General features: G+C 40.1%; 1 protein-coding gene across 1 annotated transcript in view; it reads right to left on the reverse strand.

Moving 5' to 3' along the window:
- Positions 1-26,169, reverse strand: part of PPP2R5E (protein phosphatase 2 regulatory subunit B'epsilon) — a 185,966-nt gene that overhangs the window by 31,568 nt on the left and 128,229 nt on the right. Inside the window, exon 4 of the mRNA XM_007949095.2 lies at positions 25,785-25,877. Coding sequence (XP_007947286.1) covers positions 25,785-25,877 — 93 coding nt within the window. The remainder of the gene's footprint in view (positions 1-25,784; positions 25,878-26,169) is intronic.

A 26,169-nucleotide genomic window follows, 5' to 3' on the forward strand; every position in this document is an offset into this window, starting at 1 on the left:
CTATACATCTAATGTAATCCCAATCCAGATCCCATCTACATTTTTAAGGATATGGAAAAACAATCACTAACTTCATATGGAAAGGAAAGAGACCTCGGATAAGCAAAGCACTACTGAAGAAGAAGAACAAAGTAGGAGGTCTCACACTGCCAGATCTCAAAACCTACTATATAGCTACAGTAGTCAAAACTCCCTGGTATTGGTACAATGGCAGACACACAGACAAATGGAGTAGAACTGAGAACCCAGAAATAGGCCCATTGACCTATGGTCAGCTGATCTTTGACAAAGGGCCAAAATCCATTAAATAGGGAAGAGAATGTTTGTTTAATAAATGGTGCTGGCAAAACTGGAGATCCATGTGCAGAAAAATGAAACAAGATCTCCACCTCACACCATAAACAAAAACTAACTGCAGATGGATCAAAGACTTAAATGTGAAACCTCAAACTATAAAGCTCCTCAAGGAAAAACTAGGGGCAAATTTAAGGGCTCTAATATATGGGATAAATAGACTATCAAGCTTTACTCAAAATGCACAAATAGCAGAAGAGAAACTAGATGAATGGGACTTTCTAAAAATTAATTTTTTTATGTGCTTCCAAAGAGTTCTCCAAAAGAGTCAAAAGAGAACCTACAGATTGGGAAAAAATATTTGGCAATGACATATCTGACAAGGGACTTATCTCTAGAATTTACAGAAAACTCCAACACCTCAATTACAAAAAGACAAACAATCCAATTAAAAAATGGGCAGAAGACATGAATAGACACTTCACCAAGGAGGATATTCAGGTGGCCAACTTACGAAGAAATGCTCATGATCTTTAGCCATTAGAGAGATGCAAATCAAAACAGCAGTGAGATACCATCTTGCCCCAGCACGAGTAGCAAAGTTCAAGACAGAAGATAACAAATGCTGGCGAGGATGCGGAGAATTGGGACTCTCCTACACTGCTGGTGGGACTGTAAAATGGTCCAACCACTGTGCAAAGCAGTATGGCGATTCCTTAAAAAGTTGGAAATACAAATACCATTTAATCCAGCCATTCCATTACTAGGTATATATCCTAAAGAAGTGAGAGCCATGACAAGAATAGACATATGCACACCCATGTTCATCACAGCACTATTTACAATAGCAAAAAGATGGAAACAACCTAGGTGGTCATCAATAGAGGAATGGATAACCGAACTATGGTACATACACACAATGGAATGCTATGCAACGCTAAAGAATAATGTAGAATCCGCAAAACACTACATAATGTGGATGAACCTGAAGGACATTATGCTGAGTGAAATAAGTCAATCACAGAAGGATAAATATTATATTAGTCCATTATTGTAAAAGTCACAGAAAGGTTTATATATGGAAAGAAATCTTTTTGTTGTTTACCTGGGGTAGAGGTGGTGGGGGAGGGAACACTGTTGGGAAGGGGGAAAAAAGAGCTCGGTGACATACTTGCCCAAGCAGGGCAGAGGCTAGGCCAAGAGGCCAAGGGCCAGAGAGGCATGCCTGAGGGCACAGTAGAGGTGAGACTGTCCTGATTGAATAGCTGTATCCCAAGCATGCTCCTGAACCTGAGTTGTAGCCTGCTACTTCCCTAATCAACCCCATAATCATGAAAAATTAAAAAAAAAAAAAAAAAAGGTAATTAAGATATGCAATTCTAACTGACTGAAGAATAACTCTGAGCAGTATCAAATGAAGTATCTGCTTTTTTCTGGTGGGTCTGTTTGAATGAAAACCAAAATTATGGACATACAAAAAATTCCTCCCTGAGTAACAGGAAGCACAAACTGAAGAACTGTCTTCAAAAATAGACAAAACACAATTTTTGGCTACATAATGCTGTTTGTTCATTCATTCATTAACAAATGACTATTTCCAACAAATAGTTACTGAGTATTTTAAGGGCCATGAGGAGCCCTGGCAGCACAGTGCATTCAGCTGCTAACCAAAAGGTCAGCAGTTCAAACCTACCAGCCACTCCATGGGAGAACGATGTGGCAGTCTGCTTCTGTAAAGATTACAGCCTTGGAAATCCTATGAGGCAGTTCTACTCTGTCCTATAGCAACACTATGACTCAAACTGACTCAACAGCAACAGGTTTGGTTTATTAACGGCCAACCACTGGGCACAGTGCCAGGGATACAATGATGAGCAAGACAAGCACTGTCTGCTTTCACAGAGCCTGGCTAACAGGCAACACAGGTAAAAAAACAGTATGCTAAAGTGCTTCAGGATGCTGTATCAACACAGAGCAGACAGATCTACCCTGCCTGGCAGAAGTGAGGTGATCAGGGAAGGCTTTCAGAAGAAGTGACATTCTGACTTCTACAAAAATTAGAGGTGAGGGAAGAGTGCTCATGGCAGCTTCAACAGCATGTGCCCTCACCAACAGCCTGCCTGAATAGAAGATGCTAAAATATCTGCCATCTCTCTGCCCATTTAGTCAGCCAGTAAATATGTAAAGAGGTTCTTCAAGGAGCTCTGGTGGCACAGAGGTTAAAGCATTGGACTCCTAACCAAATGGCTGGAGGTTCAAACCCATCAGCTGCTCTACAGGAGAAAAATGTGGTGGTCTGCTTCTTTAAAGAAACCCTTGGAAACCCTTATGGGGAAGTTCGAGGCAGTCTCACTACAGAAGTAGATTGCTCCATCTTCCTTCCGAGGAGTGGCTTGTGGATTTGAACTGCCAGCCTTCTGGTTAGAGGTCAAAGGTCTTAGGCAGTAAGTACACTACCAGGATTCCCACTCTATCCTACAGAGTCACTGAGTAAGAAATGACTCAATGGCAGTGGGTTTGGTTTTGGTTTTGAGGTCCTTCTATGTGATTGTCCTCATAGCTGGGCATACACAGTGATAAAACAAACTTGAAGCCCAGTAGGAAAAGCAATGAGCAAAGGCAGCAATACATTCCACAGGAAAACATTCTCACTGGGAAAAAAAGGCATGTGGCCCCAAAACGTCCATGGGGTCAGTATCTCCTATCTATTACACATTCAAACTGATATAAATTCTCTAATCCACCTAACCCATTCCTTGTTAATGGAAGAGTGAACCTTTTGAGCTCTATTTTTAAACTTTGATTCTACTTTTGTTTCAAAAGATTTTAATGAGTAATATGCAATAAACTTAAAAGATTTGAGGGGGTGAAATGTTAGCAAAACTTGAATCAACTATGCTAATGTATTGTTAATCGTAAGAGAGTTTAATGAAAATAAATTAATTAAACAGAAATTATTTAACTAATGTTTTCCTTAGTCCCTCAATGCACTGCCAAGCACCTAACTTTAATCACATACAAAGTCATAGTTATTAAATATATCACATTCTATGAGGGAAAAAAAAAGATGAATCACAGTATGTAAACTACGTTTCTGATACATTTTTGGCTATTTCATGATCTATCACACAAAAAATAAAAAAAAAGGAAACATAATAATGTATGGGCAAAAAAGGGAGAGGATGAGCTCTGATTCCCAAAACAAAAAAATAGATGTGTTATGTCATATATAAGAAGCCCTGGTAGTGTAGTGGGTAAGGCATTTGGCTGCTAAGCAGAAGGTCAGCAGTTCAAACCCACCAGCTGCTCTGCGGGAGAAAGATGAGACAGTCTACTTCAGTAAAGATGTACAGCCTTGGAAACCCAATGGGGGTCATCCTATGAGTTGCAATCAACTCAATGGCAATGGGTTTGGGTTTTTCTCAGTTTTTAGTCATACATACACTCCCTAACATACTCCACAAAGAAAAAAAAAAAAGGCAAAAAAATGCCTAGGTGGACTGTGCCCTCCACAATGTAATAGGCAGCTTGTTATCAAGGAGAAGAAGCTAAAGAGTTTCCAAGGTAATTTCAGAACAAAGACAAAACTGTCAACATGCCAATTCCAAGTTTTCAAAAAACAGCCTCCTTGAAATTAACAAACTAGGATGAACTGCTTAGTGATTTAGCCAAAGGACTCTTCTTTGAACCTTGTGATAAATCTGCAGTGAAATGAGAACAGTAAAATGAAAAAGGCAATAAGGAACTTCCAGTTAGATATGGAGGACTAAAACTCCCTCCTCTTGAAACCTCTCTGAAATGAGAGCAAAGGAATTTTTTTTTAATACACAAAACCACAGGGCAGAGAGAATGAGTGAGGAAATTAGACATATTTGCACAGTTTTCAAAGATAGAAGGTAGATGGCAAGGGGAACTAGTCTAGGTTTCCTCTTTCTCTCCACTCTGTTAAGTGTTTTTCCATTCTACCAGCAGGGAAGAAAGCCAACAAGCAACAAGTCAGTTCACACCAGAGAACTCTTAACAAGCTTAAGAAGTGAAGGCACTAGGTATCATTGATGGCTAGGATGTGGGAAGAAGCTGAAAACAGGAGGACTGGTTCAAAGTCTGCAGAAAGAGTAATAAAACCCCTCAGCAGCCACCCAGATCCCTGGTCCTGTGCAATGTACTGAAATGTACACTCTAGGTCTGGAGAGAATAAATGAACAAATCTTTAGTCTTAGTGATAACATACACAGCTAAGTGACGCACTTACTGAAATGAAAGGATTAAATAAAAGTCTGCATTGCTGAAGAGTGAGAGCCTAGCAGGCCCTTTCCCTGAGCTTGCAATACTGGATCGGCAGTAGCTTAGATCATTCATTGCAGAAACTGACAGCCTCAAGAGGAAAGACGTATAGATAAACTAACACTAGAGAGCTTCCAAATGAAAGGGCAAGATATGCACTCCACTTGCACTATTGCAAGTCACCAGCTGACAATGCTACACAACACAACAGTACATGTGTGCATGTGTGCATGCACACAGGCACACAGATACACGTTTCAATCGGCTTCTTGGTAACTCATGTTTAACTATGAATATAAAATCAAGGATCACCAAACACTCTAACAAAAAAGACAGAGACCAAAACAAACAATCCTGAGGAACTCAAAGGCAACAGGAGTAATGCAAGGAGTAGGAAAAAACTACCAAAAAACCCTCTAACATCCTCAAAGATAAACAAATACACTAGATCCATGAAACAGAAACAGGATGTTATTACAGATGAATATTCAGATGAAAAATACGAGGGTACTTTTGGAAACTCAAAATATAACAGAAATTTGAGCAGAATGAGTAGAACATTAAAATGAGCAAATTTCCCCTCAAAGTTTAACCAAAAGATGAAGATGGTATATAAAAAATTAGGAAACTGGAGAGGATCACTCCAGAAGGTCCAACTGTTGGTGAACAGATATTCCAGAGAGTCACAGAGAAAATGAGAAGAAGGGAGTGATTTAAGAGAGAATTCAATACAATTTTCCAGAAATACAGACATGAGTGTGCATACAGACATGGCCCACTAGGCATACTTGACTAAGGTGTATCACTTTGAAGTTTTTGGACAAGGGACACAAAATGATCTCAAAAGCTCTCAGAGAAAAATGTTAGTATAAAAGGTAAGGAGTTCAGCTGGCACTGGCCTTCTCAACATCAACACTGGAATACAGATGACAGGGAGCAACTCCTTAAAACACCTGAGTAAGCATGGGTTGTTGTTGTTAAGTGCCGTTGAGTCGTTTCCGACTCATAGCGACCCCATGCACAGCAGAACGAAACACTGCCTGATCCCGCGCTAGCCACGCCATTTGTAAGCATGGGTTACAGCCTATAAGTCATATCTAGCCAAAATGCCAATCAAGTTGTTGTTGTTGTTGTTGTTAACTGTCATCGAGTTGTCTCCAACTCATAGTGACCAAAACACTGCTTGACCTGTGCCAGCCTCATAATCCTTGCTATACCTGAGCTCAGCATTGCAGCCACTGTATCCATCCATTTTGTTGAGGGTCTTCCCCTTTTTCATTGACCCTCCACTTGACCAAGCATGATATCCTTCTCCAGAGAATGGTCCCTTCTGGCAACATGACCAAAGTAGGTAAGACGAAGTCTGGCCATTCTTGCTTCCAAGGACCATTCTGGCTGCACTTCTTCCAGAACAGATTTGTTAGCTCTTTTAGCAGTTCCTGGTACTTTCAGTATTCTTCTCCAACACCACAATTCAAAAGCATCAACTCTTCTTTGGTCTTTCTTATTCACTGTTCAGCTCTCACATGCATATGAGGTAAAGAAAATACCAGGGCTTGGGTTAGGTGCACCTTAGTCTTCAAGGAGACATCTTTGCTCTTCAGCATCTGAAAGAGGTCTTTTGCAGCAGATTTGCCCAATGCAATGCACTGTCTCATGTCTTGACTGCTGTTTCCATTGGTGTTGACAGTAGAATCAAGTAATATAAAGTCTTTGACAACTTCAGTCTTTTCTCCATTTATCATGATGCTTATTGTCTAGCTGTGAGGATTTTTGTTTTCTTTATATTGAGGTGTAATCCATACTGCAGACTGTAGTCTTCAGTTTTCATCCGTAAGTGCTTCAAGTCATCCTCACTTTCAGCAAGCAAAGTTGTGTCATCTGTGTATTGCAGGTTGTTAATGAGTCCTACTCCAATCCTGATGCCATGCTCTTCTTCATGTAGCCCAGTTTCTCAGATTATTTGCTCAGCATACAGACTGAATAAGCATGGTAAAAGGATACAACCCTGATGCACTCCCTTCTTGATTTTAAACCATGCAGTATTCCCTTGTTCTGTTCGAACAACAGCCTCCTGGTCTATGTACAAGTTCCTCATGAGTACAATAAAGTGTTCTGGAATTACCATTCTTCTCAATGTTATCCATAATCTGTTATGAGCCACATAATTGAATGCTTTTGCATAGTCAATAAAACATAAGTAAACATCTTTCTGGTATTCTTTTCTTTCAGCTAAGAGCCATCTGACATCAGCAATGATATCCCTCATTTCACATCCTCTTCTGAATCCAGCCTGCATTTCTGGAAGTCCCCTGTCAATACAGGAGGGGCTCTGGTAGTGTACTGCCTAAGGCATTTGACTGCTAACCAGACAGTTGGCAGTTCAAACCCACCAGCCACTCCTCAGAAGGAAGGTTGGGCAATCTACTACTGTAGTGATATTGCCTTGGAAACCCAAGGAGGGGTTGCTATGAGTCAGATCCGACTTGATGGCACATAACAACAAAAACAACAACAACCTGTCAATGTACTGCTGCAACCATTTTTGAATGATTTTCAGTAAGATTTTACTTACATGTGATATTAATGATATTGCTCGAAAATGTCCACATTCTGTGGGATCACCTTTTTTTGGAGTGGGTACAAATATGGATCTCTTCCAGTCAGTTGGCCAGGAAGCTGTCTTCCAAATCTCTTGGCATAGCTGAGTGAGTACCTCCAGCACTGCATTCATTTGTTGAAACATCTCAGTGGGTATCCTGTCAATTCTTGAAGCCTTGTTTTTTGACAATTCCTTCAGTGCAGCTTCCACTTCTTCCTTCAATACCACTGGTTCTTGATCATATGTTACCTCCTGAAATGGATGAACACTGACCAATCCTTTTTCAGTGCAGTGACTCTGTGTATTCCTTCCATCTTCTTTTGATATTTCCGGCATCATTTGATATATTGCCCATAGAATCCTTCAATATTGCAACTCAAGGCTTAAATTTCTTTTTCGGTTCTTTCAGCTTGAGAAATGCCAAGCATGTTCTTCCCTTTTGGTATTCTAACCCCAGGTCTTTGCTGCACATTTCATTATAATTGACTTTGTCTTCTCGAGCTGCTCTTTGAAATCTTCTGTTCAGCTCTTGTGTCTTGTCATTTCTGCCATTTGCTTTAGCTACTCTCCATTCAAGGGCAAGTTTCAGAGTCTCTTCTGACATCTATTTGGTCTTTTCTTTCTTTCCTGTCTTTTTAATGACCTTTTGCTTTCTTCATGAATGATGTTCTTGATGTCATCCCACAATTCCTCTGGTTCCCAGTCACTCGTGTTCAATGCATCAAATCTATTCTTTAGATGGTGTCTAAATTCAGGAGGGATATATTCAAGGTCATGTTTTGGCTCTCATGGACTTCTTTTAATTGTCTTCAGCTTCAACTTGAAATTGCATATGAGCAGTTGATGGCTGGTTCCATAATCAACTCCTGGCCTTGGTTTGGCTGAAGATACTGAGCTTCTCCATTGCCTCTTGCCACTGATGTACTCAATCTGATTCCTGTGTACTCCACTGGCGAAGTCCACATGTATAGCCACTGTCTGTGTTGTTGAAAAAAGGTATTTGCAATGAGTAAGTCACTGGTCTTGCAAAATCTATCATGTGATCTCCAGCACTATTTCTATCACCAAAGCCATATTTTCCAATTACTGATGATTATTCTTTGTTTCCAACTTTTGCACACCAGTCACCAGTGATAATCAACACATACTGATTGCATGACTGGTCAATTTCAGACTGCAGAAGTTGGTAAAAATCTTCAATTTACTCATCTCTGGCTTTTGTGGTTGCCACGTAAATTTGAATAATAGTAGTATTAACTGGTCTTCCTCATAGGCATAGGGATATTATCCTATCAATAACAGCACTGTGCTTCCAGACAGATCTTGATACATTCTTAGAGATGATGAATGCCACACCATTCCTTGTCAATTTGTCATTCCTAGCATAGTAGATCATGTGACTGTCTGATTCAAAATGGCTAAAACTAATCCATTTCTGTTCACTAATACCTAGGCTATCGATCTCTATGCATTCCATTTCACTTTTGACAACTTCTAAGTTTCCTAGATTCATACTTCGTACATTTAATGTTCCAATTATTAATGGATGTTTGGAGCTGTTTCTTCACATCTTGAGTCATGCCACATTAGCAAATGGAGGTCCCGAAAGCTTTACTCTATCCACATAATTAAGGTCAGCTCTACTCTGAAGAGACAGCTCTTCCCCAGTCCTATTTTGAGTGCCTTCTGACCTGAGGGGCTCATTTTCTGGCACTATATCAGACAATATGTCAGGGCTATTCACAAAGTTTTCCAGTAATATATCAGACAGTGTTTCACTGCTCCTTATAAGGTTTTCACTGGCCAATTCTTTAAGAAGCGGATGGCCTCTTCCTTCTTTTGAGTCTATCTTAACAACCACCACAGTACGAAACTGACGGACAAGTTTGTCTCCTTTAGCTGTTCCAAACTGTTCCACTCACTTCCTGGCCTCCCTCAGGCCGCTCCAAACCTGCCATGCCACCTTGCTTCCTTCCTGGTCTCCACCAATCAAGTAGGTAGGTAGAATAAACATGTCTGCAAACAAGCAGGTCTCACAACATTTACATCCCAATTGTGCTTCCTCAGGAAGTATTTAGAGGATGTGTTCCACCAAAATGAGAGAGGAAGCTAAGCAAGCAGAGCCAAGGTCCAGAAGAGCAGCAAGGGGAACTCCCAGGATGACCACTGCAGATCAGGCCCAGAAGGGGTAACAAATGCCAATTAGAACAAGATGAGTGGCTCCAGAAAGAGGTCTCCAAGAAAGGAAAAAAATAAAGGACTTGATGCTGATATGTGAATCTTATTGAGAACAGCTGTATGGAGCTCTTAGAGAATTAAGGAGATCAATAGGTAGGAAGCCAAAGTATGACCTTGAGTATACTCCACCTCAGAATTTAGAGATCACCTCAAGAATAGATTTGATGCATTCAACACTAATGACAGAAGACCAAATGAGTTGTGGGATGACATCAAAGACATTACACATGAAGAAAGCAAAAACTAATTAAAAAGACAGGAAAGAAAAAAATGACCAAAATGGATGTCAGAAGAGACTCTGGAACTTGCTCTTAAACACAGAGTAGCTAAAGTGAATGGAAGAAATAATGGATTAAAAGACCTGAACAGAAGGTTTCAAAGAGCAGCTTGAGAAGATAAAGTAAAAGTATTAAAACGAAATGTGCAAAAACCTGTAGTTAGAAAACCAAAAGGGACGAATATGCTCCACATTTCTCAAATTGAAAGAACTGAAGAAAAAAATCAAGCCTCAAGTCGTAGTATTACATGATTCTTAGGGCAAAATACTGAATAATGCAGGAAACATCAAAAGAAGATGGAAAGAATACATAGTGTCACTGAACACAAAGAACTGATTGACATTCAACTATCTCAGGAGGTAGCATATAATCAAAAACTGATGGTACTGAAAGAAGCCCAAGCTGCACTGATGGCACTGGTAAAAACAAGGCTCCAGGAATTGACAAAATACCCATCAAGATGTTTCAAAAATGGAAAATGGATGCAATGCTGGAAGTGTTTACTCATCTATGCCAAGAAATTTGGAAGACAGCTACCTAGCCAACTGACTGGAAGAGATCTTATCTGTGCCAGTTCCAAAGAAAAGTAACCTAACAGAATGCAGAAATTATCAAACAACATCATTAATATCACACACAAGTAAAATTTCACTGATGATAATTTTAAAATAGAGCGCTGCCAGAAATTCAAGCCAGGTTCAGATGAGGACGTGGAACCAGGGTTATCATTGCTCATGATGGCTGAAAGCAGACAATACCAGAAAGATGTCTGCCTGTGTTCTACTGATTATGCAAGGGCATCTGACAGCGTGGATCATAACAAATTACAGATAACATTTAGAAGAATGGCAATTTCAGAACACTACATGGTGCTCATGAGGAACCAGCACATAGACCAAAAGGCAGTCATTCAAACAGAAGAAGGGGATACTGTATGGTTTAAAAATCATGAAAAGGTGTTTATCGGGGTTGTATCCTTTCCCCATACTAAATCTACCTGTATGCTGGGAAAATAATCCAAAAGCTGGACTACATTTAGAACGTGGCATCAGGATTAGAGGAAGTCTCATTAACGACATGCAATCTGCAAATAATATACCCTTCCTCACTGAAAGCGAAAAGGATTTGAAGCATTTACTGATGAAAATGAAAGGCTGCAGCCTTCAGTAAGGTTTACACCTCAACATAAAGAAAACAAAAATCCTCACAACTGGACCAATAAGCAACATCATGATAAACAGAGAAAAGACTGAAGTGCCAAGGATTTCATTTTACTTGGATCCACAATCAACGCCCCTAGAAGCAACAGTCAAGAAATCAAATGACATATTGCACTGAGCAAATCTGCTGCAGAAGACTTCTTTTAAGTGTTCAAAAACAAAGATGTCACTTTGAGGATTAATAGGGAGCTCTGGTAGCATAGTGCCTAAGGCACTTGACTGCTAACCAGAAGGTTGGCAGTTCAAACCCACCAGCCACTCCTCGGAAGGAAGATGGGGCAATCTACTTCCGTAGTGATACTGCCTCAGAAACCCAAAGAGGCGTCGCTATGAGTTGGGGCCGACTCAATGGCACTTAACAACAACAACCCAAGTCATGGTATTTTCAATTGCCTCATATGCATATAAAACATGGACAATGAATAAGACCAAAGAAGAACTGATGTCTCTGAATTATGGTGTTGGCAGAGAATACTGAATATACCATGGTCTGCTGCTGCTGCTACTGCTACTGTTATTATTGTTATGTGCCATCGAGTCAGACCCGACTCATAGCAACCCCTCCTTGGGTTTCTGAGGTGGTGTCACTATGTAAGTAGATTGCCCAACCTTCCTTCCGAGGAGTGGCTGGAGGGTTTGAACTGCCAGCCTTCTGGTTAGCAGTCAAATGCCTTAGGCACTATGCTATCAGAGCTCCTATGGACTGCTAGAAGAAAGAACAAATCTGTTTTGGAGGAAGTACAGCCAGAATATTCCTTAGAAGCAAGAATGATGTGATTTCATCTCATATACTTTGAACATGTTATCAGGAGGGACCAGCCCCTGGAAAACGACAGCATTCTTTATAAGTACAGGGTCAGTGAAAAAGAGGAAGACCTTCAATGAGATGGAAGGACACAGCAGCTGCAACAATGGACTCAAGTATAGCAACAGCTATAAGGATGGCACAGGACTGAGCAACGTTTTGTTCTGTTGTACAGAGGGCTGCTGTGAGTCAAAACTGACTCAACAGCACCTAACAACAATAGGTAGGAAGCCAAGCAAGTGAAAAATAAAGCAACTAATTACTCCATGGCTTAAATAAAAATAAATTAAAAACCTCTACAAGAAAAGCAATGTAATTATTAGTATAAATATGCCTTGGCTATAAACAATAAACAACATGAATACACAGTCATACTAATATAAATACTACAAATTGATTCAAATAAAATATGTGATATAATTGCATTGTAAATGTGGTAGTTCACTGTGTGTCAACTTGGCTGGGCCTGGCTGAGTGGCTGGGCAGCTGGATGTAGCATTCCCTATGATCAACTCCATGGTAGAATCTACTGTGAGCAGCTAAGTAGCTGCCTTAGGGATGTGGTCTGTTTCCTGTATATAAGGAGAAGCCTCGGGGAATGGTCTCTAGCTTATGGCTTGAACCCTGCATGTAGCTGTGTTGTTCAGCAGCCTGACATGCTCTGCCGACCTTGGGATTTTCAATGGCCTTGAAATAATGGCCTGCCGTATGGTTTGGTAACAACAGGGCTGTGCCTTGTTACCTGTCAACCTTGACCTTGTCAGTCTCAGCAGCCAGCAGCTGCCTGAGTGAAGAAAAGCCTCTAGCTTCAGTGGGTCAGGAGCAGGAGGCAGAGCTGAAGCCCAAGGTTGAGGGACTTTCACTCAGCCCCTAGAGTCTGGCACTTTGAACTTGGACTTAAAACTTCCAAACTGTAAGAGGATAAACTCTTGTTTGTTCAAGCTATCCCATTTGTGGTATATTCCTGTCAGAGCAGCACTAGGTGTGTTAGACTGGGTTCTCTAGAGAAACAAAAACCAGAAAAGCTGTGAGAGAGAGAGAGAGAGAGAGAGAGAGGAAAATGGCTCACAAACGTATAGAAGCCGGCAAGTCCAAAGTCCCTGGAGCAAATGTCAGGCTGGAGGCTTTTCTTAGCTTCTACAACCACAGGGGCCAAGAAGCTCAAGGCTGGCAGGCAGTACAGTGCCTGTTGACTCCAACGAATGATGAATCCAAGATCTCCAGGCTGAATGGTGGACTGCTCACTTACGGAAAGTTGTAAGCAGCACAACAGAATCCCGATCCCAGAAGAATATCTCTCTTTCCAGGATGTCCCAGGATATCCTGGAAGCAGGTCACACCCCTAGGGAAACTCCCCTTGACAGGTTGGCCACTCAGAACACAGTCATCCAATCCCATAATGGGAACAACCACAAAGAACTGGGGTCCAGCCAGGTTGACACACAGCTCCAACTATCACACTAGGTAACCAGAATAGTAAAGGTGTGGAAGATATATAATGTTTTATAGTAGAAAGCCAACAAACAAAATCTAAAATGAAAAAAATCCAGAAATAGTAGTATAAGGGTTGTCCTTGGGTGATGCAAATGGTTATGTGCTCAACTGCTAATGAAAAGGCTGGCAGTTCAAACCTACCCAAGGCTGATTCAGAAGAAAGCCCTAGCAGTCTGCTTTCTTGAACACCTTCTGGAGTGTAGTTCTACTACACATGGGTCATCGTGATCAGAACAGACCCAACTGTTTGGGTTTTGTCCGTGTGTGTGTGTGTGTGTTGATTAGAAATGTGAAGATAAATACTAGGAAACAATTAGAAGATTTAAATGTGGCTACCCACCCCCAGAGAACGGGACTCTGAGCTAGGGAAGACAGGGGATTGCTATTTTTCATTATCTGGAAACTAGGCTGTCAAGTTGATTCCAATTCACAGTGACCTCATGTGTGTCAGAGTAGAGCAGTGCACCATGGGGTTTTCAATGGAGGATTTTTCATTATAAGCCGTACACATACATTTAAATTTTAAAAGAGAATTACTTTGTTTACAATAAAAATTACTATTTTTCCAGGTCATCAAGAATACCAAAAAAATAAACAGTCAAGCAAAAAACCCAATTGCCCTCTACTACAAATATAAAAAGTAAGATTTTAGAGAATATCAGAAAGCCTCTAATAGATAAATTAAATTAGTATTGTACTTTTTTTTTTTTTCCCACACAAACTGTCACAAGGCACTACACTCAAATTCCCATATTTCACCTTTGTTTACAGCTTTACTTATCATACCTGGGAAATAATGGATATCATCCTAAGACCTTCATCTTGACTAACTAATGCACATGGAGAAGGACACAGAACCAAGAAATAAAAGCCAATGGCAGCATGACTACGATGAATGAGAACAATTCAAGACAACTGCTTTATGACTAGGAAATTACAGTGGGGACTAGGGATGAAAAGACTGCGTATCATAAGCTTCTAGCAATTTTGACTTCCACATGCCTATGGAAATTCAGTATAAAAATTTCAAAGGTACAAGTCATACAAATATGAACAATTCTGCCAAATCACATGGTTTATTTTCCTTCTAATTTCAGGCATTCTTCCCACAAAGCAGAGAAGTCATCCCCCCGTCCTAAGCAATCAGATTCAAGAAAACCTTATGACTAAAATTTTTAAGAATCAATTTGGTCAGTTCTTCAAGAAAGGCAAAGAAAGTGCTATTGTGTTAAATAACGATTCACTAATCGAATACAGGCAAAAACTAGCCACATAACTTGCAGGGCCTGGTGCAAAGTGAAATGCAGTGTTTCTTGTTCAAGGATTGTTAAGGCTTTCAAGACAGCAACAGCAGAGCATTAAATCAACCACAGGGCCCTTCCGAGAGTGGGGCCTTGTCCAACTGCACAGGACTCCCCCATGAAACCAGCCCTGGATGCAGGAGTCAAGGGGTCACTGAGAGACCTTTTTTGGGGGGGTGGGGGGTTTGAGTTACAAACTTGTCAGGTTGGACTAAGGTGATTTATGGTTAAGTGGTAAAGGCTATGCTAAAATTCTCGGTTGAAGTAAATTCTCCAAAGTTTTACTTGCTATAGAATAAAACCACAGGTTCTGAGAGAGTAATGTAAACATTTTGACATATTCAAGGAACTTATTTGGCAAATAGTTCTTTATAATGAACTCTAAGAGATTCAAGGCCTCTTAGAATTTATTTCAATTTAGAATTTAAAAGTTTTTTAACATGTTGGTTTATGTCCTGTCCAATTTATCTTGAGTTTTTAAAAACACAATAACAAAAAGTCATTTTTAAGGACAGGCTGAATGATTTGCACAATTTGCATGAAAATTACATCACCTTCTAGCTAAATATAACAGCAAATGTGAAGTACAAATTACTAAACAGGAATCTCCAACAGTACATATGTTTATGGAGACACTTGAATAGTATGTCTCTTAGCAACCACTGACTACTTTTCAGATTTACAGTGGTTGAAAGCAGTCTTTAGAAATATGCTGCTGAACTCTAGCCATAATAATCCATCCAGCGAAATAATTCAAGGTTTGGCATTCATTTTGATCTAAAGAAAAGGGGGAGAAGGTCATAAAGAAACCACTTCCCAGCTCCTAACAGATGAAAATTGTCTTTTTGGGGAATACACAAAGTTGTTCCATAAGCATAGGCAAGTCAGTACAGAGATAGCTACAGACAGTAGTTACCAAGTTACCAAAATCTAACTAAAATCAACTACATCACCAGAGACACAAATGCACTGTGCAATGAATTGTCTTTGATAACTCTCTGACAGCTTTCTTGTGTGAAAACTTAGATAAGTACATAGAAAAGACTATGTAAGTATACATTTAATAACATTACAATGAAATTCAAACAGGCCATAGTCATACCATTCTAGAAAACAGTAAACGTTTCAAAGGTACAAATAAATTATAGGCTGTTTTGCTTGGCCCATACAAAATCACATTTCTAGCTTCTCTTGAAAAATCAGCAGCTTTGGAAACAAACACTTGGCCCACTTACCTAGATGCCAACAGTCAATGGGAGTGGGCTGACAGCAGGGCACAAGCTCTCTAAGTCATGACAGTTTCCATCATTCCCATTTGTAACATCCAGATCACTTCCTTAGGTACCACTTCTCTGACTCTATAAAGATTTGCATAAGCTATCCCTGACTTTATTAAAAACTACCTGCTCCTGGGGCTAATAAACATTCCTTCCAGAACTGATTGGAAGAAATCAGCTGGTGAAGTGGAATTAATGAGAATCCAGGGACAAGAGAAACCGCGTGTAACATCTTAAGAGATCTTGAGAGCCAGAGAAGACCCACACAAGTAGAGTCCAAAGGGTACCATTCTAAAGTCAGATTTCAAAAAATTCATAACACATTAAGACATGGTAGATTAACACAGTATGATTTCATGAACTGAGGCTATAAAAGAAAGTATGGCTAAGGAAGGCTCTCAAAACAAAGAACAATAAAAACGGTAGTGACAGCAGCAGCATAACATTTTCTGATTACTTAGTATGTGTCAGGAATTGTTCTACAGTGCTTAGATATGTATATTCACCTATAAAGGCTCCCCAACAACCTTCTGATGTGATTACTATTTCATTATGGGTATTTGACATCTATTTTCCAGATGTAGAAATGAGGAAACTGAGGCACAGGGCTGTGAACTTACCCAAGGTCACACAACGAATAAATGGCAGAGCCTAAATTCAAACAAGTCTATACACTTTTCCACCAATCTATACTGCTTCCGGTGAAGAAGAAAATGGCAAGTATTGAAAGGGGCTCTTGAAATTAATACTGAAAGCTTCCTACTGAGCTTCAGATTTTAAAAGGACATACACAAATGAGGAAAGGAAGGAAACACAACAAATGTTGGGTGTAGAATAATGGTGCAGCTCTGCAAAAACAGTCTCAGGAAAGCTAATGCATACAATCAGCTGAGGTCTGTGAAAAATGCAAGGCAATAAAATAAGAATGTACTTGCAAATGAAATACTTTTACTGTTTGTCTTGATTATAATATATACGCTTTTTAAACAAAAAAGCTAGAGAAATACAAAAAGTTTTTTAAAAAGTGAAGACCATCATACATAATTTTACTTTCCAGGCAATCAACAACACTTTGGTTTGTTTCCTTCTAAACTATGTAATGCATATAAGATGTCTGTTTCACTTAAAAACAGACCATGGGTAGCTCTACCTCCTTTTTTTACAAGCTGATGAGTATTTCATTATGTACATAGTTTATTTAACAAACTACCAACTAAAAAACTGTAGACTGTTTCTAATTTTTAAAATTATTATTAACAAGGATGCAGTCAATATTCTTGTACACATCTTTGTGTACATGTCTAATTATTTGCTGTGAAAATGCTGAGTCAAAATATAAGTTAACAGAGTATTATCAGATTTCCTCAATTTAAACTTCTACTAAGTACTTAAGACGTCCCATTTCTCTACTCCCTCACCAGCACTGTACATTATAAACTGTTTTTATAGCTGCAAAACAGAGGGCAAATGCCACTTAGTTGTCATTTCACTTCGTTTTGGATTATTCAAGATGAACATATTAACCCACCCCTGCCATTGAGCCGATTCTGACTCACAGCAACCCTATAGAACAGAGAAGAACTGCCCCCATAGGGTCCCTAAGCTGTAAATCTTTACAGAAGCAGACTGCCTCATCTTCCTCCCACAGAGCAACTGGTAAGTTTGAACCACCACCCTTCTGATTAGCAGCTGACTTCCTTAACCACTGCACCACCAGAGCTCCTCTGAACATATTTACGTGTGTTTATCTTCCACTGGGGGAATTTTCCTTTTCTATTTGATTTGAAACAGCATTTTATGTCTTAAATATATTCACTCTTTTTCTGTAATATATATTGCACATATTTTTCCAAGTTTGGCATCTTTCTCTTAACTTAGTTAATGGAGGGACTGTGTATGTTTAAACTGTTTTTGTTTCATTTTTTATTCATTCATCTTTTTGGTACAATCTTCTTACGTGTTTTATGTCAAACTAAGAAAGTCTTCTCCACCCAAGCTTCTATTATGTTCCATTCTCCTGTACCAGTATCACATTGTTTTAGTTAATGTGCCTTTAAAGTATGTTGTGATATCTAATAGGAAAAGTACCATCTCATTAGTCTTGTTTTTCAAAAACTTCCTTTATTTCATGAACTCTAGAAATTTCTAATTAACTCCTGGACTTTTAGCCAGAATTGCTTAAGTACACAAACTAATTCGGAGACTGTATGGGTTTCTTTATGATAGCAACTCTTCCCATCTAAGAATATAGTAAGACTTCTACATTTATTTAAGCCTTCTTTGCAAAATGTTATTACAAGTTTCATATCAATTTTTCAAATGTTTCAAAAGGTAGAGATTTTAAAATTAACATCAGAATCAAGAAAAACAAGATGTTATTAACTAATATAGGCACATCATATGAGGGTATGGTAACAGGAACTAATATTTAACGAGCAGCTACTATGCACCAAGGAGCTCTGGTGGCATAGTGTCTAAGGCATTTGACTGCTAACCAGAAGGCTGGCAGTTCAAACCCACCAGCCCTCCTCGGAAGGAAGGCTGGGCAACCTACTTCCATAGTGAGACCACCTCAGAAATCCAAGAATGGGTCACTATGAGTCAGATCCAACTTAATGGCAGTGAGTTTGTTTTTTGGTTTTACTATGCACCATGCTGATAACACATTTTTACAAGTCATCTCATTTTATCATTTTATCATCATAACAAGGTGATTGTTATCCCCATTTAACAGAAGAAGACACTGAGGTTCAAAGTAGTTCAGTACTCTGCCCAAGGTTTTCCACACCTGCTGAACACTGAAGGTAGGAGTATTATCTTTGTATCCTTAGAGCCAACTGAACTAAGCAGATTTAACAGATGTTAATCTTGGGTATCTCCAACTCACTTGGAGTCCCCAGTGGTCAGCATGTTCCGCTGCCAACCAAAAGGTGCTCAGGAAGAAACGCCTGGCAATTCACCTCTGAAAACTCAGCCACTGAAGACCCAATGAAGCACAGTTCTCAGACACACATGAGGTCGCCATGAGTTGTAATCAACTCAATGGCAATTGACCCTATTCACTTAACAATATCTCATTTATAAAGTCATCTCCATCAATTAGGCATCTCAGGTTTAGACAACTAGTGAAAAAACATGCTGGAAGTAACACTGCAAGTAACTAGAAAGTCAGGATTTGAATCCGGTCTCTTCTTAACCCACAAACCATGTGCTCATCTCTTAAAATGCACTTATATTACATAGTGGAGTCAGGATTCAAATCTAGCGCTTTCTAAGTTTCTTTTTACTGTATCATGTTAAGACAATTCAATTCTTTTGTCTTCACTGATAGAGAAAATGAGATTCAGGAAAGATTGTAAAGAATACATTTCCCTGCCATAGAGAATAAGCTTAAACCTCCTAGCTAGAAAAAATTGTATCCAACTGAAAAAGGGCAAGGAGGCCACATCTTCCAATCTACAAGAGGAAGACAGAATCACCATCAGTAACCCAAGGCCTATTCCTTACAAGGCCAGACATGCTGCCTCCCTCCAGCCCTTTTACCAACCGTTCCTCCCAAAGCATCCACCACCTCTGTCCTGGGTTCGATAATTCACTGCAGCGGCCACACAGAATTCACAGATTATGGGGTTTATTAGGGAAACACCAAGCTACAATTCAAGTTCAGAAAAAATGCTCAGTCTCCCTCCCCAGCCCGCCGTTTCTCAACAGTCTCTCACAGTCTCTCTCCCAGCAGTGTGTGTCCCTCGGTGTCTCTCTCAGCAATGCGTGTCTCTTGCATCTCTTTCCCAGCAGCATGTGTCTTGCAGGAGCACATCCGTCCTCAGCCAGCAGTCAGAGAGAGCATTCTGCCTCTAGGAGACCTCCTTTTGAGCCCGGCAGAGTGGGCAAACCAACCAATCATAACATCAGAATTCTAAGCACCTGAGAGAGAGTGGGAACCTCCCAGAACATTGTGTTGTGCCTCACCCAACAGGAACACCCCAGGTGGACAACTTTAGCAATCAGGAGCTCCTCAGTTGCTCATTCCACCACTGAGTTTACAAAGACTTATGGGTAGAAAAGCCACACTAAGTAATTTACTACACCGCACCAACTGAATAAAAAGAACTTGTAAATTGAGATCACCAAAACTCTTCTTGAGATCTTTGGGAATCCAAAGAATAATAAATCTGCCCAAAGAAAGGAGGTCAAGTATGATTTATGAAAAGAAAAAGGTTTCCCATGCCATTAGACAATCAGGTACAAAACATACTGGGGTCAGGTGGCACCTTGGGAGTCTGTGGAATAGAGAAACCAGCAGGGAAAACAAGGGTGTGAAAAATGACCAGTTCAAAGGCAGTTAGTTAGTGCATGGGGCAGGAGAGGGGTGGAGCTGAGTATCACCACTCATGTTTCATACCCCAAAAGATCCACCCATCCCCAGCAGGACCCAACTCAGGACCAAATCACTGAGAAAGGGGACTCAAGAGAACTAGGCAGACTAAGGCCCCACTACTAGAAGGTTATCAGAATCTCAGATAAGTCATAGACTAAATGGTGGGGAAAGGGGCAGGAAGCCAACCTTATAGGCTACCCACATGAAAGAACAAAGAGTTCTGGAAAATGGCAGCTAACAGGTGCCCAACGTTCATCCTCAATATGACAGCTAATGCACTGGTGGGTCATATGATTTCATTCAAGTGCCACTCAGTGGTAGTGCTGAATCTGCCAAATTCCTGTCTATCCCTTTCATCACTGACTCAGAAGTTGGGCTGGGCCTGGTCTGGAGGTTGAGTTCATTAACATATTCAGCAGAGGGAATGTAAAGAAGACAAAGGTTGGAGAAATGGGGCAGGGAGCTGAAAATGTGATGTAAAATAGATCACTTCCCTATTAATTCTTTATTTCATGTCTTCAGCAAAACTCTTTGACAGATGATCAACCCCATGATTTGCTAGCACTTAGAACAGCATCACTAATAAATAATAATTAAAAAAAAAAAAACACCTCACTGCCATCGAGTCGAATCCGACTCATAGCAACCTCTCCTTGGGTTTCCAAGGCAGTATCACTATGGAAGTAGACTGCCCAACCTTCCTTCTGAGGAGTGGTTGATAGGTTTGAACCACCAGCCTTCTGGTTAGCAGTCAAATGTCTTAGGCACTACACCACCAGAGCTCCCAATGTCACTAATGCCACATGGCAGAGGAATGGCATTTCTTATTATGATAAAGTTACAAGGCCAACAGATGAGAGGAATGTTGTAAACAGAATCCTGGCTTTTATCATACCATCTGACAAAATCTCTAGGCTCTCCTTACGAACACAGTAGAGTGAATTTCTAACTGGTTCAAGGACAGAATTCAAAGACTGTTGATGAATCAATCAGTGCTAAAATAAAGAGATGTTTCTAATGACATGCCATAGGCCTCTCTCCTTTAAAAAAAAAAAAAAATCTGCTGATGTCAATTCTCACTCATAGCGACCCCACAGGACAGAGTAGACTGTCCCATAGGGTTTCCAAGGCTGTAATCTTAACAAAGGAGCTCTGGTAGCGTAATGCCTAAGGCACTTGACTGCTAACCAGAAGACTGGCGGTTCAAACCCACCAGCCACTCCTAGGAAGGAAGATGGGGCAACTCGACTTCCATAGTGATACTGCCTCGGCAACACAAGGAGGGGTCGCTATGAGTTGGATCTGACTCGATGGCACATAACAACAACAAAAATCTTAACAAAAGCAGACTGCCTCATCTTCCTTCCACAGGGGCTGGTGGTGGGTTCAAACCACTGACCTTTTAGTTAGCAGCTGAGCTCTTACCCACTGTGCTACTCAGGCTCCTCAGCCCTGGCTAATTTAACAATTTTAATAAATGACTTTGATGAGGCCAATAGCTAGCATATTTAAGAATGCTACAGATATCACAAAAATAGAAGACTGAATAAGATGTATGCTAAAATAAAAACTGAAAAAGACTTCAAAAGATAGAGAGAAATGATACCCCAGAGGAATATATGTCAAGCCCTCCATTTAGATTTTGGAAGGAGCCCTGATGGCATGCACAACAGTTAAGGACTCAGTTGCTAACCAAAAGGTTGGCAGTTCAAACCCACTCAGCACCTCCACAAGAGAAAAATATGGCAATCTGTTCCCATAAAGATTACAACCTAAAAAACCCTGTTGGGCAGTTCTACTCTGTCACATAGTCAAAAATGGACTAGATGGCACCTAACAACATTATTTTTCTTAAAAAAAAAAGAAGCAGCAGCAAGCAAATTGCCTAATAAATAAGAATAAGGGAAAACATGGCTTTACAATAACATGTGTTAATCTAAAATTAAGACCATAATCTCAATGTAAATTGACAGTGTCATACTGTGGCAAGAAGAGCTAATGAGACCATCATTTTTGAGAAACCTAGTGGAAGAGAAAACCAACTCTAAACTGGACTGGACTGACAGGCTCAAGGTACTGAAGACAAACTGACACATCCAGAAGAAGCTGAAGGCTTCAGAAATGGACTGCAGTGTAGTAAATTACTTTGTGTGGCTTTTCTATCCATAAGTCTTTGTAAACTCCAAGGTGAGATTTGCTATGAGCAACTGAGGGGCTCCTGATTGCTGAAGGTGTCCACCTGGAGTATTTCTGTGGGGCGTGGCACAAAACAATGTTCTGGGAGGTGCCCACTCTCTCTCAGGTGCTTAGAGTTCTGATGCTATAATTGGCTAGTTTGACCACCCTGCGGGCTCTAAAGGAGACCTCCTGGAGGCAGAACTCTTCTCTCTGACTGCTGGTTGAGGAAGATGTGCTGCTGAAAGAGACACGGGCTCCTGAGACACACGTTGCTGGGAAAGAGATGCAAGAGACATGCATTGCTGAGTGAGACACCGAGGGACCAGCACTGCTGGGAAAGAGACTGTGAGAGACTCTTGGCTGAGGGACGGTGGGCTGGGAGAGAGACTGAGCGTTCTTCCTGAACTTGAGTTGTAGCCTGGTGCTTCCCTAATAAAGCCTGTAATCTGTGAGTTCTGTGTGGCCACTGCAGCGAATTATCGAACCCAGGAGAGAGGTGGTGGGTGCTTTGGGAGGAACGGTTGGTGAAAGGGCTGGAGGGAGGCAGCATGTTTGGCCTTGCAGTAATAGGCCTTGGGTTACTGCTGGTAATCCTGTCTTCCTCTTGTGAGATTAGAGGAGGTCAGAACATGTGGCCTCCTTGCCGTTTTTTGCACGGACAAATGAGGAAAAGCTAACAGAACTAAGGACTCAGTCTAGAGCAGAGAACTCATATGGACAGGTGGTAGGCTAAATTCAGGAGGCGCACGGGTTTAGTCAATTTGGCAATAACTGAATGAAGGAGAACCCGATGCTTCCTTCAAGTAGGAGCCATTCTACCTCCTGTTGTCCCGTGAGACTGTCAGACTTATCTGGCTATCAGACTTATTCTGAATGAGCCTGTAGCATTTGAGTTACCACCACTGTTCTACAGAAAGAGCCAACAAGTGAACACAAAAAGACCTGAAAGGTTGGTTACAGGCTGATAATATACTAATGGACTGTTCTGGAGAGAATAATGACAAAATATACAAGATACAGGGAGGTTCAACACGAACTTTCTAAGAAAAATTAAGCAAGCTGCCTGTAGATGTGGCCCTTCCTCACTGAAACAGGGTAAACAGGGACTACCCTTTATCAGAGTCTCAGAGGAGACAGATTCAATGGGTAAAGAACTAGATTCAAATCATCCCTTCCAAATCTGAGTTTCTCTGATGCTTCAATATTAGGCATTCTACTACCTTCAGTACCCCTCTACCATGGAAAGTACACTGGGTTGAGCCTTGCATGCTTTTTTTCACTGGCTTCATCATAAGACTGTAGGATTTACTGTTTCCATGTCAACTAAACACAGGCTTTACTGCAGAACCATCACCTGATCCTCTTAGGCACTTTAATTCATCATAAATATAAAAGAATATAGTTATTTCATTAGTATTGAAACCTAAGGACTACTCCTGCCTTGAAGTTACTAAGTTAAGAGTAAGAAGAATCGAAAGGAGGAATCATGGCATAATGGGCAGAAAACCAGACTAGGAAGTATCCTTGGGATACTTGATACATCATCTCTCTAGACCTCAGTTTATTCACTATAAAGATGGACACAAAACATATAGCCATCTCCATTCTGTAAGACTGTTGCATAAATCAAACAATGCACGTAAGGTGCTCTGAGAGCTATGCAGTGCTGTATTAATTCAAGGTCCTTTCCACTATAAGACACACGCCTATACCATGTTATTTGTTTTATCTGAAATGCATTTTGCCTCCTTAATATAAAATTCTAGATCAATCTACCTATTTAACCTCTGATCCATCTATCTATCTATCTATCTACTTACATCTTTATCCATAACCCAGTTCTCATTTTTCCAAAGCTACCCACGTTAAGACATGATTCATGATTCATCAGTGTGGCACCAACATATTCTAAATGTGAAATGCAGCTCAATGATCTATTTCCACGTACCTACAAGGAGAAGGATGTACGACTACTAATGAGCCCTACAGGGAAGGCAGCAAAGGTCCCTTTTGGCTCTGAGCAGACAGTTGAACTTGGGATTTGACCCCTCAGCCACGGTGCCCGGGTATATGAAGGCCCTCCGTGGTCCTCAGCTCTCTAAAGTTAGCCTGCCCTTGCCATTCCATCAGAGTGAACCATATGAAACTGCTGTTTTTAAAGGATCAAAAACAGTCAAAATACCAGGTATCATTAAACCTAATACACCCACAATTCTGAATTTATGAATTTAATTAGGGGAAGGGAATGAAGTCATCATGAAGGGCTATCAGCTTTCAGCCACATAAGGCAAAGGAGATCAATTTCCTGCCAAATCAACGTTTCACATTTGAAATTCTGCTTATCGGCTCAGTAGGAGATAGAGAGCTATTCTCTCCTAGATGAGGTGTCCCATATGTCATTCAGAAAGGAGCTTTAACATTGTATATACCAATGTGGTTCAAAGTACCCATGTCAACAGCACGAACAAGGACATGTTACCTAAAAATTTAGTGCCATGAAGGGTCTCAAGTCCCTGATAAACAGAAAGATGTGGTCTACGGTTCCAAAATGTGAAATGAGAAATCAGAAAAAATATACATCCTGAGAATTCCCAAAGGGATAAGGGCAAGTTCATCCCATGAGGGAAATTTGTAAGTGTTAAGCTATGCTATTTCCTAGCAGTGGAAGCCCATCATTACCACGACCGACTACTGAAGGTTATTTATGCTCTACCACCACTCGGCTGCCAGTCTGTCATACTGTGGTGGCTTACATGTTGCTGTAAGGCTAGATGTTATGCCACTGGTGTATCAAATATCAGAAGGGTCACTGATGGTGGACAGGTTTTACAATCTGAGTTTGCCTACTAAGTTTTAATAGACCTATGCAACAGCGCCTTAAAAATCCTTATAAAAAACACAAGTTATCAAGCTATATAAAGATTTACACATTTATATAAATGAAATTCCTTTATATTAAAATTTAAGAAAGAAAACTATAGGGATTTAAGCATTAGCGTTCCTTGCTATTTAAAATGTCATCAAAGTAAATTAAAGGGTACTTATTATCTTTAGTAAGAAGCTCTGGTGGCACAGTGCCTAAGGTGTCCAACTGCTAATCAAAAGGCTAGTGATTCAAATCCAACAGCCACTCCTTGGAAGGAAGATGGGACAATCTATTTCCATAAAGATTTACTGCCTTGAAAACTCAATGGGAGTCGTTACAAGTTAGAGTCAACTCGATGGCAGTGGGTTTGGTTTTTTGGGTTTTTTAAAAATTATCTTCAGTGGGCAGTAATGGAAACTCACTTATGTATAGGTGTATTTATTTACTAAGGTGATATAACATCACTGCACAGTGCTTTAACATTTTAAAAAAACATTTATCTTAAGAGAAAAAGAGATAAAGTTAACAACTGAATAACAAATACATACAACTACAAGAAACTTCCTTACCTGTAATACAAATTTCTGATCTATGTATTTTTTGGCAATGCTGGGTTGGAATTCTTGGCTTTCCAAAAATCGTATGAAAAATTCATATACAAGCTGCAACAAACAGATTATAGTTAATTTCAAAATATGATTCACTGAGAATAGTATTAATAATCATGAAAAGCCTAAACACTGAAAATGTCATTAAGGACTTCAGAAAACTGAATTTGAATGTAAACTTACAAACCATGCTAGCCATTCCTGTGGTTCATATTTGCTGTTATTTTCTAACTTTCTAAGTTGAAAATTAGAAAATATAGCCAAACAAAACAAATAAAAATCCCCAATAATCTCACCATTCAAATACAAACACTGTTAATGTTTTATTATATATATATATATATAT

The sequence above is a fragment of the Orycteropus afer genome, unplaced genomic scaffold (genome assembly GCF_000298275.1).
Source record: "Orycteropus afer afer isolate SDZICR_OR568_19922 unplaced genomic scaffold, OryAfe1.0 scaffold00237, whole genome shotgun sequence".
Lineage (NCBI taxonomy): Eukaryota > Metazoa > Chordata > Mammalia > Tubulidentata > Orycteropodidae > Orycteropus > Orycteropus afer.